Source organism: Tachypleus tridentatus, chromosome 4 (genome assembly GCF_004210375.1).
Source record: "Tachypleus tridentatus isolate NWPU-2018 chromosome 4, ASM421037v1, whole genome shotgun sequence".
In the NCBI taxonomy this organism is placed as follows: Eukaryota; Metazoa; Arthropoda; class Merostomata; order Xiphosura; family Limulidae; genus Tachypleus; species Tachypleus tridentatus.
This window is the reverse complement of record NC_134828.1, coordinates 2,020,563-2,033,735: the sequence shown is the minus strand read 5'-3', so window position 1 is coordinate 2,033,735 and position 13,173 is coordinate 2,020,563. Positions and strand designations below refer to the sequence as shown.

Below are 13,173 nucleotides of genomic sequence, written 5' to 3'. Positions count from 1 at the left end.
AAACACTATGTAGAAATATGCACTTCACCCAGGCACAACGTACGTACTGGGTTGTGTATTTGACTGAAGGGTTTTAACATATATTTTCAAACACTATGTATAAACTTGCCTAAGAAATATTTTATGATCTTTTAGAATCTAGGTTATTTGCTGATGACCACCAAACACTGACCATAAACTTCTTATGGAGAAGAGCTGATCTTGGCATATGTTTTGCTACTTCTTTATAGTCAAGCCATTGTTTGAATCATTGTCAGTTGTCATAAAGAATCCATTTTTCATCAGGGAAACGGGTTGTTTTTGTAGTGAGTAAGGAACTGAGGAACAAATTTCAATTTGTCTTGTTTAATGTTTTTAGTCAGTTGGTGAGGTACTTATTATATGAAATTCTTCACCTGACCAATTGCTTCAGGATGTTGGAAGACTGTTGAATAATGAATAAGTTTGTTGGTAAGTTCTCTTATGGTTTGGCAGGCATCTAATTCAACTAAGGCCTTCAGTTCTTCCTTGTTAATGGCTGTGTGAGGGGGGCCTTGAGGTTTATTTTCAAAGCTTTTGAAACCAGAGTGAAATCTAAACCAGTGCTGTGCTGTGTGCTCATTAGCTGTGTGCTCACTAAATGCACGATTGATGTTATGCCACATTGTAACCAGGCTTGAACCCATACAAGAAAATAACATGAATATCAGTCTTATCCATGGTGATAAGAATCAGTATAAATATGATTTTGTTTCTGAAATAAACCAGACAATATTATTCTGACAAATTTATGTTTCAGTCACTAAAAATCAGGTTTCAGATTTGCACATGAAAATCTGACATTTCATATGCAACAACCTGACACATAAGATGTATAAGTGATCCGTGTTAAAATTACAGTTAAATTTAGTATAATATTGTTTTGCTTGTTCTTGTGATAACCAACAAAGTGAAGACCCACTAAAGTTGTGGTTAACAATAACAATTGTACAAAATATGTTTAAGAAACTGGTGGGATGAAGATATATACAAAAACAAACTTTATGGTTTAAAATTATTAATTGTTATTATTAATTTCTTTCAACACCTTCACAATACCTTTAGGTGTTTTACAGAAAAAAACAAGAAACGTCACAGATACTTTGTTTTGGTAATAACTCAGGACGTACTTGTTGATTAAAACTGGTGGAGTTAGACATTATCTTGTTTGTGATTGGCTGGTTAACAACAACAATAAAATTGGTAAATGTTGACTTTTCAATTACCTAAGTTTCTAAAAAATCTTTAATGTTCCAGTATAATCGTCTGTCTACATATAATTATAATGTGTGATTATTTGTTCTACACAAACGTCTCTTACGTAAATTGTGGAAGTGTTTTTATGTATTTCATGAACATAGTCACGGATGTTTCTCATTCTTTCAAGTTTCCGTATATTTTCAACTCGTGTAGGTTTTATTTGTAACATTATACAGTTTTTAAATCTTTAAAAGGATTGATGTCTCCTTACCCCAGTTGAACACATCACGTAGTCAGTATTACATGTCTTGTACTTAACTAAAACTACCAACAACATGATATTTTGACCAACAAGCAACATTTCAAGAGTGTCTTGGCTTTGACTTAAAGTAATAGGTGTTGAGTTATTTTTACAAATTTTGCAGAGAGTAAGAAAGGCACCAAACTTTCTTTAAATTTGCTTAAAGAAAATGAATTACGAACATAAACACATTTCAGATTACACACACGATGCACAGGGTGTTACATAAATATCGAAAAACAGTTAACACTAAACTATTTCCAGACTGTTGTTTTGTTTCTGTTATAAATTTTACAAGTTTTAAGGAATTCTGTTTTGGTGTATATTTTATTAATATTTGTTTTCAAAAATTTAACACATATTGTTACTTCTGGTTCAGGTTTCTCCTTCTCTTGTAACATCATTTGTGGATAAAACTTGTCAGTGTAGAAAGTCAAGCTACGAGTTTGTATTCTTGTAGTTTCAGCTCAAATCCTTTAAAATTGTTGACACCAAGGTTATTAAGACACAACATAAATGTGTTTAGTTTAATGTTTTCAAAGGTTATGTAACAATCAAATTGATATTATTTTAATGTGGAAATAATTTCTTCCTTCCACTTTATTTGACGTACAGTTCTTTCCTGCATTAAGATAAATCTAATTAGTATTTCAGAAGGAATATAATTATATCACGGTTTCTTTGTAAAAGTAACGAATTGCTCTGTATGCTCTCCTGCTTGTCTCTTTACTTTGAACTACTTACCATAACCATTCCTTTACAAAAACACCTACTTATGATTTGAAACTGTTTCCTTACACAGAGTAATGTACGTTTCTCCCCATCATGAGTTCAGATATTAGCAGGAGTCATTTTGAAACAGCTCTACTGTATTATTATAGTAAGTGAAAATCTAAAGTGCATTTCATTGCTGAACAAACTGTATTAATTTATCATAGGCATGTGATGGTATTTTTATACAAAGAAGTGTGTATGAAATGTGGATTTAAGGCCAACAGTTTTATTATATATAGAATACAGTTACTTTATCTACTGCCTTTTATGTAACAGCTAATTTATTTAAAATATTTGTTGCTCATAAACAGTCAGTAGCTATTCTGTTTTTGTAATAGTTTGGTTTCTGAGCTTGTTTGTTTTTTTGAATTTCGCACAAAGCTACTCGATGGCTATCTGTGCTAGCCTTCCCTAATTTAGCAGTGTAAGACTAGAGGGAAGGCAGCTAGTCATCACCACCCACCGCCAACTCTTGGGCTACTCTTTTACCAACGAATAGTGGGATTGATCATAACATTATAATGCCCTCACGGCTGAAAGGGTGAGCATGTTTGGCGTGATCGGGATGCGAACCCGCGACCCTCAGATTGCAAGTCGCACGCCTTAACACGCTTGGCCATGCCGGGCCACTGGTTTCTGAACTATTAATTTTTATGAATACATGTAAAGAAGTTACTGTAGTGGTGTCACTGGGTTGAAAGTGTTAACGAAAAACATTCTGTAATACTAATACTTCAGTAACTGTTGTGCAACCAGTGGTCAAACACGTGTATGTAATTAGGATTTTTTACATTTCAGTGAATAGTTTGTTTAATCTTTCAACAGCAGAACAGTTGCAGAGGTTCATTCCTCTGGACTAATTAACATTTGTGTTGAAAGTACAAAGACAAAAAACACATTTTATTTTTACCATTCACCAAAGAATCAAAAAGCACAGTTTGTGACATCAGAATGGGTAATGTAAAACCTGGTCAACATTTAATTTGACTTCACTAATCAGTTTGTGACTTTCAAGAACTTTATGGGATACTAGTAGTGGGTATGGTCAAAAGATGTAAACTGTTTTGTTTCTAAAATGTGTAGCGAATCCCTGTGAACCTTTAAAGCCTGTATAATTGCATAAAATGTGTGTTATAACCCATATTGGTCTATGAAGAATGATCATTATAAAAATAGAATTCAGTTGTTTTTTTTCATTCTTAATGTAAAATTCAGTTTTGCTTAAGCTATCAGACATGAAAATATTCTCAGTTAATTATTAGGTAGAAGATGGGAAACAACTGTGTTTGAAATATATTATTTAGCTCAAATGATTACAGTATAGCAACTCCACAAGAGACCTTGCTCAGCAACAGGCTGTTGCACTTGAGTTTAATTTGTCAAATTTAAAGATTTGCAGTAGCAGACAGTGATGTGACATCTGGTATATAAATGTGGTTTAATTGTGTTACGTCCGATGTTGATGCAAAGAATACTTCCTGTTCTGTTATTTACTTATCAATATGTTAAAACAAGTGTTTCTCGGCTGCTTAGGGACTACATGGACCGGTTCCTAGATGAACAAGAAAACTCCCCCACTCAGAGGGATCAGTCTTCCAGTCCTTTTTTTCAACGACTTGTGTCTGGGGAGTCAAAACGGCAAGGTCCTAGTCCATCTGCTGCTACTGAAAAGAACGAGTTGATTGCTGAGAAGACGCATTTTCCTTTTACAAGGACAGAAGCAGGAAGAAACCTAAATTGTCATGAGGGAACAAGAGGATTTGATCCTGTGAGAACTGTTGGAGAAGATGCATCTTTGACTCACATGAATAATGGAAACGTGGCTTCTCTGCACATTAGGTCTACATCAGAGAAACAACCAGTCCCTTCAACTAATCATGAGGTCCACACCTCTCAGCCTGCTGATTTCAGGAATATATATCCAATTAAGCATTATACTGAAGGGTCAGCAGTCCATAGCTCGTGACGTCACGTGTTGCAAGGTTTATCGATTGATTAATCATACGAGTCATAACTTCATTAAAGCTTTTACAGGTCACTGAATGTGCAATTTTTTCCATAACTAGATCTCGTGATGGGACAAGTTTAATTCTTACAACAGTAAAGTATAAGGTGTTTAGTTTGTGAAGGACTGGATTTGATGGAATAATTGTGTTTCAAAAAAACAGAATAGTTTGAGGTTTCCTTGAAGAAAACAATAGGTACCATGATGTTTTTAAACTTTGAAGTTTTTAACCTTTGCTTATGGTAGAAAAGCATGGAATGTTGCAGGCTCGTGCTAAGTGTATAAATACAATAAATTATTTTATGCTCGAAGGTGAAAAATGTTGTAATATGTTAACTATATATAATATATTAGAAATGTTAGGGAGAAATATTCCATCTGATAAGTAAACTTTTTTAGAAGTGTTTTTAAATTTATTAAGTTGTCTTGTGTACTTTGGGTAAAATTTAGGGAAAAAATCGTACATTAATAATAACAGAGCACTTACTTCTCAGTATCCTATCAGGCTTAAACTGTCTGTAGTACACGTTCTGAAACAATGCATGTTTAGAACCATTTTTCACTAGTTTATTAGAATGGAGCGACTAGTAAAAATTCACTAAATTACACCTATAAATAGTGAATATACTGCAAAAAATGTTTAAAAATATTAAAGATTCCCTTTGTGAGTGTTAAAGAAATGATGTATGTATCCATAGGTTGATCATTTTAGATTTGTTACAAGTAATTGACATTCCTAATGATGGGGAAAAAGAGCTGTCCTTATGTCAGCATTAATTGGAAGTTCTTTGTTAAGTGCCAGATCTTACTGTGTGTTAGTTGTATTTGTAATAGCACTTCTCTTGTTAATCATGGTGTAAAAATGCTACGTCTCTTGAGTTAATCTTCAAAGTGCATGTTATTGTTAGTAGAACTTCCCAAATGAAGAAATTCAACTGATTTAAGATCTGGCAGTTTCAGAATAGTTGTGGGTAACTGAAGTCTTCATGCAAGTTTTTTTTTCAACACTGTATTTCCATGTGTCTGATATGTTGTACTTTCCTGCTTGGTTCACAGTTTTATAAACTTATCTAATCATGTACCTTTCTTAATTTGTGTGTTAACCTTTATAGTGATAATTTGGGTCATGGATATTATTAGTAAGTTCTAAAGAGTGTTAATATATCTACAGAGAGTTTGCCCAGTAATCTTTAATTCTTTTAATTACTGACCAGGTGAAAGGCAGCTGGTCAATAGCACCATACCACCTGTAGCTTGAAGAATGATTATAAGACAATAGAAAGGTTTTTTGTGTCCATTTAAAGTGTAACCAGTGAAACTAATAACAATTAGAGGGAAAATAAAAAGCAATATACTTATAACATTGTACAGTAATTCGCTTTGTGTGATATCTCATTATCCAGTGCAGGTATGGTTTCAAACTGAACTGTTGGGAAATTAATATTTTTGTATTATCATACTGAACTTTTCTGCTTTATCATTGACAGAAACCCAGTTGTCAACTTACACATCTGTCCATGCTACCATGATCACTTATTGTTTGTGATAAGCCAGAACTTGTATTATGTTTAAACTACTTGTACTGATGTCATATTAGTTTAAAAAGTGTCCTTTGTCATCTGGTAAATTACTGTCATTCAGTTTGAAAGAGTCAGTTTACCTTACAAGGGTTTCTGACATATTACTGTTTTTTAATGACTCTACAACTTGTATCCATGTGTTACTTATAATGTGTATATATAATGGTAACGCAGATACACTTTGCAAGTTTGTGTAAGAGGTAATTAGGTATATGTTTTGTTCTCTTCTAGGATACACCTTTCCACCAATAGAAACAAGTTCTTAATTTTAATGTTTTAAAACAACTGCTAAACTTTTACATCTTTCCATGTTTCTAGAACCAACTTTTGAAATATGAAATAAAAGTAAAAGAAATATTCTAGATGGCGTTGGGTGTCTAAATGATTTCCACAACTTAAAAAAAAATCATTTATCACCAACAAAAAGTAAACAAAATTCACAACTTGCTGAATTAACATCACAGTATCTTTTATACGGTTTATGTGAATTAACATCACAGTATGTTTAATAAGGTTAATGTGAATTAACATCACAGTATGTTTAATAAGGTTAATGTGAATTAACGTCACAGTACGTTTAATAAGGTTAATGTGAATTAACATCACAGTACGTTTAATACGGTTAATGTGAATTAACATCACAGTACGTTTAATAAGGTTAATTAACATCACAGTACGTTTAATAAGGTTAATTAACATCACAGTATGTTTAATAAGGTTAATTAACATCACAGTATGTTTAATAAGGTTAATTAACATCACAGTATGTTTAATAAGGTTAATTAACATCACAGTATATTTCATTAGGTTAATCAGGGGATACAGAGGGGGAAAACGTTTCAATAAATAGAATATTTAATGTCTTCAAAATAATTACACACCACACACAAGTACATCTTTAACCAGTACTACCTTCTGTTCTTTATCTCTAAAAATTAGGTTTTTAACCTAGCAGAGTCAGAGCAACAACAAAAAAATTATTTAAATATGATGGAAAACTGAGAAATACATGTAAAGAAAACTTGCATGTTTCTTGTTGACATACACTAGAAGGAAAAGTGTGTTTTATTAAAAGTAACTGAGATCAATTTCTTAGATTACATGTTTTAGGTGGAAAAAGTGAAGGATACAAAATTATTGAAATATGGTTTTACAGATTACTGGATATGTTTTGTCATCAGAGCAACAATTTTTTGTAAATATTAAACACCTGAATAATATCAAGATGAAATTAAAACTTTATTTTTTTGGGTGTCAATATAACCTTAATTCTGAATGAAAGAAGCATAATAGATACCAAAACATTTTGATATTTAAAACAATTCTTCACATTAATATTTGTCACTTTTCTCTCAAAATCTATTCCAAGTTTAATATAACAAATTATTTTGTTTACTGAAGCTTATTGTTCCCACAAATAAAAAACATGTGAATAAAAGTCAACCTTAAAGATGTAGACAAGAACCATTCTTAGCTTGTTGGTTTACCAGTCTCGTACTGACTTTCTTTATAATAATGATTAACAGTTAGTAAAAATTAGGAAGATAAGATTTCAGGAAGAAACAACTTTTCAATTTACTGAAAAATACCAATTATATATCCAGCAAGAGAATAGACATCAAATTATTTCATAATATTGTGAGTAGGTCATACAGGTTTTAAACCTGTTCCTAAGTTATAAATAAACATTAGGTATTAGAACAGTACTAACATAGGCCTATAAAAATCTAACATTTTAGAGAATAGCACAAAATTTTGTATCATGTGAAACCATTTCATATTAATAGTAGACAAGAAACATGCCTCACACTGTCCCCATCATAAATGATGTGTGTGTACAGCTGCACACATAAAAACAAGGATTTGTCATGCTCATGTGAAAAGTTAATCTCAGCAAAATCATCCCTTCAGATGCATTGAATGCTTGATATCACAACAGTTTCTTGTCCTGTGATTTTTTCCTCTGTTGTATCACTTGGAACCAGTTTTTTAACAGTCTTCTACACCCAGATGCAAGCTGACATTTTGGTACTAGGCATATGAAGAGTAAGTAACATTTAATTTATACTACTAACGTATTTAGTGAGGACTGCATGCAGATGTTTGCCACTAGGAGCCACACCTTATTTTCTTTGACCTTTAAAGTAATATGTGTAAGAACTAATGACAGACTGTACCATTAGGTTCAACAGTTTGTAGAGAAGTCACTGTCAAATAGATATGTTGACTTTCTAATGCTGATCAGAGAGACTGTAGTTGGAACGATACTGTTGGTTGGATAAAAAACATGAATCCTATAAAGTTTATCTAATTCATTATGAGCTGAAATATTTCGAGCATAATTAACAATGTTAGCCTAACTTCTTAACAATTTATTTTATTCACAATTCTTTACATTAACTGAGAAAAATGCAACACCAAGTGTCATGAATATAAAATGATTGTCCCAAGCATGAAGTAGTCAAACATCAGTCAGTTTATAAAGTGAATGATCTACATGGAGGTATTTTGGGTCCTTATTAGTTTTTATACTGAGCCTATAATAAAATTCTTTAAATAATCTGTAATGATTATATCATCTGACATCCTTTAAAACATAAAATTATTGAAAGTAAGTAGTATTGAAGATGAGTGAAGTGTGGACACCTGTTTTCATAAAAGAAAACTTACTGTCTGAACACCAAGTTTTATTTATCCAGATGGTTTCTAGTTCATGTGGAATTGCAGCAAAAAGTGCAAAGAGACATAAAAATAATGAAATTAGGTGGGAAGACCATGACAGGTGCATTGTGAATATGCACACCACAAAATTAGTTTAACTGACATCAAGCGTGAATCCTCTTGACAGGTTTGTTATCATGTATCTCAGAATGGCTGGTATGGGTGTTAACAGTTTTACTAATAAAGCACACAACAATGGGTTGAGCTTTCTAGGTCATCTTCAGGTTAACAAAGAGAGGGTTTGCAACTGACCATTGTCAGACATGTCTTAGGATTGAGAGTATAAATGGGTGCATGACTGTGGGCTTCTTATTGTCACATATGTTACACAGCCAATTAAACACAACATGAAATAATATATCCAATGAATATTATTTTGTTCTAATTACAAAAGTTTATATTTCTATCCAGAGCACAGTATCTGGAAGAAAGACATTTTATCATTTGTAATAGAACTGATACTGAAAAAAGTTGTGTAACAAACCTGTACCTGAGGGTAGCTAGTACGAGTGCTGACCATATCAGCCGTCCTGAGACACATTTTTACTTCAAGTGACGAGTGCTGACCATATCAGCCGTCCTGAGACACATTTTTACTTCAAGTGGGTTTCTCGTTATCAAGAATGGGGAACAAAAAGTTTAGGTGGTTTTTTGAGTAATACCCCCAATTTAGGTGGTTTGTTGAGTAATGCCCCCAGTTTAGGTACCCCCAACATTAATTCTTTCATTTTTTCTCTGTTGCTCAAATACACTCTTCGATACCTCAGTAATAGTATGCATCAAGAGTGTTGTATGTTGTACACATGAAGGAAAATTTCTATTATTTATTTACTTATATTTTAATGTTTCAGACATGTTTTGTGCAGCTGTTACTTCAATATTTAATAAATAAAATAAAATAATTAATTTTGATAGGATTTAATTTTGTTAAAACTAGTTAATTAGGTCTTTTAAATTAAGTTTAGATCTAGAATTTGTTTTTACCATTAGTTTGGTTTGTTTTGAATTCAGCGTAAAGCTACTTGAGGACCATCTGTGCTAGCCGTTCCTAATTTATCAGTTTAAGACTAAAGGGAAGGCAGCTAGTCATCACCACCCACCTCCAACCCTTTACCAGCAAATAGTGGGATTAACTGTCACATTATAATGCCCCCACATCTGAAAGGGTGAACATGTTTGGTGTGACAGGGATTCAAAACTGCAACTCTCAGATTACGAGTCGAATGCCTTAACCCACTAGAATCACAAAATTTAAAATCTTTAAAGATGTTACATCATAGTTTAGAAATGTTCTGGACAAATGTTTTGTTGTATTTTGATGTTTACACATCCTACAGTAATTCCTGTTTACAGAGTCAAAAAATGATGTACCCATTTTGTTCATCACATTCAAATTTTTCACAAAACTTCATGTGCTTTTTACATAAATTATTTTTTATTCAAATTGGGTCATATTTTGTTATGTTTAAAATGTTGACAACCATTGGCTACAGATTTCTCTAGACCAATCACAACACAAGACTTACTGATTGTTCTTGACCCCACTGTTAGTATATACATTGTGAACATTCCACATATCTTGTTTCTGAATACCACTTGTTTGTGCTTTTTAACACTTTGCTCATTTAAATATGATTTGTCACTATGGCAACGAAAGGTTGTATAAACAGCCCAGATATTCTATTATATATGTAATAAATTTGTTGTAAAGACACATTACAAAATTCATCAAAAGTAGTATAATAGCTGGAGAACCAAGACAAATTGCGAGCTCCATACAAAATTTAAACCATTTGTGTTGGAGTTGTGAATGAACTAAATGCAACGTCTTTGGAATTTCAGTGGTCTGGCTTAAACCTAGAAACCATCAAGTTGACTGCTATTTTTATCATATAATATGCAATGCTACGACTCTCAAAATAAACAGGAAATATATCATCCAATTGTTCAACCCACTATCTGTTTGCTCATGGACCTGTACCTACACCACTGAAGATACAATACAGTTTCATCTGATGCCAATGATAGGGGCTGTTTATAACATGAAATGTTTGGTATACCACAAATTTTCACAGAAAGTGAATGTATTGGTTTGGTGATAGGATTTTGGCCTTAATAAGATCTCTACAGACTTCAGAATAAGAACTTTCTCAAGGGACATTTCAGTAGTACAGAAATCTTAAGAGTTTATATTATACGTTTTACAAGAATGTTAACTGATTTATGGCAACAATATTGCTGAATCAATAACAGTTCTAGGAACTGCAGTCTATAAACCAAGCAAGTGGCTATTGTTCACCAATTCTTCCAACAGAAGTTTAAAAGGTGTTTCTCCTTTAAAACGGTAACATATTTATTTTAGTGAAATTAAATAATTTATATCTAAATAAAGTTAAACAAAATCATGAGGAAGGACTGCATTACAAACAGTAAATCCCAACTATTGATTAATTATAACCATACAATATTGAAGCCATAAACCAAAGCACATTAACATCAAATTTTTTAAAATAAGCTGCACATTTTTTTTTTTTTAAAGGGATCCTAAGGTACAAGTTACAATGTCGGTTTATAAAATGTATCCTATGTTTTGGTAATGACTGAAGAAATAGGACCCACATTGTGGTGGGGATACACTGTCTATCAGTCTTAACAGTAATTTCACAAAAGAAATTTAGAAATTAAGAGAGATATGGGTGCTCAAGTCCACAATGTCCCACATCTGTAATACCCTACACTGCTTGCAGAGAGTTGTGGGAAGGTAACTGCTCTCCTAAGTTAGAATAAAATAAACATAAAAAGAAAGAAAAAATGAAAATAAGGTACTACCACTTGGAGGTAAAGTAAAATAAAACTTACCTCTTGAAATTAGCTTTCCTGCCCCCAGTATGGTAGAGGTACTAATTAACACGACATCAGCAAAGTGAGTTTACTGTAACTGTCCTGCTTTTGTATGTGGCCTAAGGTGTACATCTGTATAAAATAGTGTCAAGTTCTCAGATGATCTTATTTTAACTAAAAATTTAGTAATTTGTAACACAATTTCTCATTTTATTTTTTGTATTTATTACAATTATTTAATCTAAAACTTGTTATTAAATATATATACTTATTCATCTGTTCCCACTTGAAGAAAACGTACAAAAATCCTGAACTTTCTTTTTTAATAAGGTCAAATACAAAGGATGTGGTTGACTACTTTGTGGAAACTTTGTGTATGTTGTTGGGTCAGCAATCTCGTTATAGGTTCGTTTTGTGTGAATGGAGGCAGCAAACTGGATAAAGACGTACATATTATTCAGTCCTAGACCAGGACCAAAAAACGTTGATTCACGTAAAACGAAAGACCTTAGCCAAAGATGGCAACTGTTTCATGCTATGTTAGCATTTCTTAGCCCCAAAATACAACGAGGGAAGTTGAATCAAAAGCTGGACTGTCTCCAGAAATGTTGACAATTTTTTAGGAAACAATAAGGTCTCAAATTACTGAAATACCAATGACATAATCTATAAATTAAAATTCAGTTATAATATGAGCTTGAAAGTTCATTTCTTACATTTACATACTGACTACTTCCCCAAAATATCAGAGTTATCAGCAAAGAACAAGGTGAAAAGTTACATTAAAACACCAGAGGAATGGAAAGGAAGTATCAGGGAAGATGGAGCATCAACATAAAGATCAGAGGAATGGAAAGGAAGTATCAGGGAAGATGGAGCATCAACATAAAGATCAGAGGAATGGAAAGGAAGTATCAGGGAAGATGGAACATCAACATAAACATCAGAATGTGGAAAGGAAGGATCAGGGAAGATGGAGCATCAACATAAAGATCAGAGGAATGGAAAGGAAGTATCAGGGAAGATGGAACATCAACATAAACATCAGAACATTGAAAGGAAGTATCAGGGAAGATGGGGCATCAACATAAATATCAGAACATTGAAAGAAAGTATCAGGGAAGATGGAGCATCAACATAAATATCAGAATGTTGAAAGGAAGTATCAGGGAAGATGGAGCATCAACATAAATATCAGAACATTGAAAGGAAGTATCAGGGAAGATGGAGCATCAACATAAAGATCAGAGGAATGGAAAGGAAGTATCAGGGAAGATGGAACATCAACATAAACATCAGAATGTGGAAAGGAAGTATCAGGGAAGATGGAGCATCAACATAAAGATCAGAGGAATGGAAAGGAAGTATCAGGGAAGATGGAACATCAACATAAACATCAGAATGTGGAAAGGAAGTATCAGGGAAGATGGAGCATCAACATAAAGATCAGAGGAATGGAAAGGAAGTATCAGGGAAGATGGAACATCAACATAAACATCAGAACATTGAAAGGAAGTATCAGGGAAGATGGAGCATCAACATAAATATCAGAACATTGAAAGGAAGTATCAGGGAAGATGGAACATCAACATAAATATCAGAATGTTGAAAGGAAGTATCAGGGAAGATGGAGCATCAACATAAATATCAGAATGTTGAAAGGAAGTATCAGGGAAGATGGAGCATCAACATAAATATCAGAATGTGGAAAGGAAGTATCAGGGAAGATGGAG

At 32.9% G+C, this 13,173-nt stretch overlaps 1 protein-coding gene across 3 annotated transcripts in view; it reads left to right on the top strand.

Moving 5' to 3' along the window:
• The window catches only part of LOC143248434 (mesoderm induction early response protein 1-like), a 55,422-nt gene extending 49,184 nt beyond the window's left edge, over nucleotides 1–6,238 (top strand). For 2 of the 3 annotated variants that reach the window (XM_076496792.1, XM_076496793.1), the window contains one exon: nucleotides 3,827–6,238. In XM_076496792.1, the coding sequence (XP_076352907.1) occupies nucleotides 3,827–4,259 (433 nt within the window). In that variant the 3' untranslated portion in view covers nucleotides 4,260–6,238. The remainder of the gene's footprint in view (nucleotides 1–3,826) is intronic. The other variant, XR_013026986.1, reaches the window with a different exon arrangement.
• The last annotated feature ends 6,935 nt before the right edge of the window (nucleotides 6,239–13,173 follow it).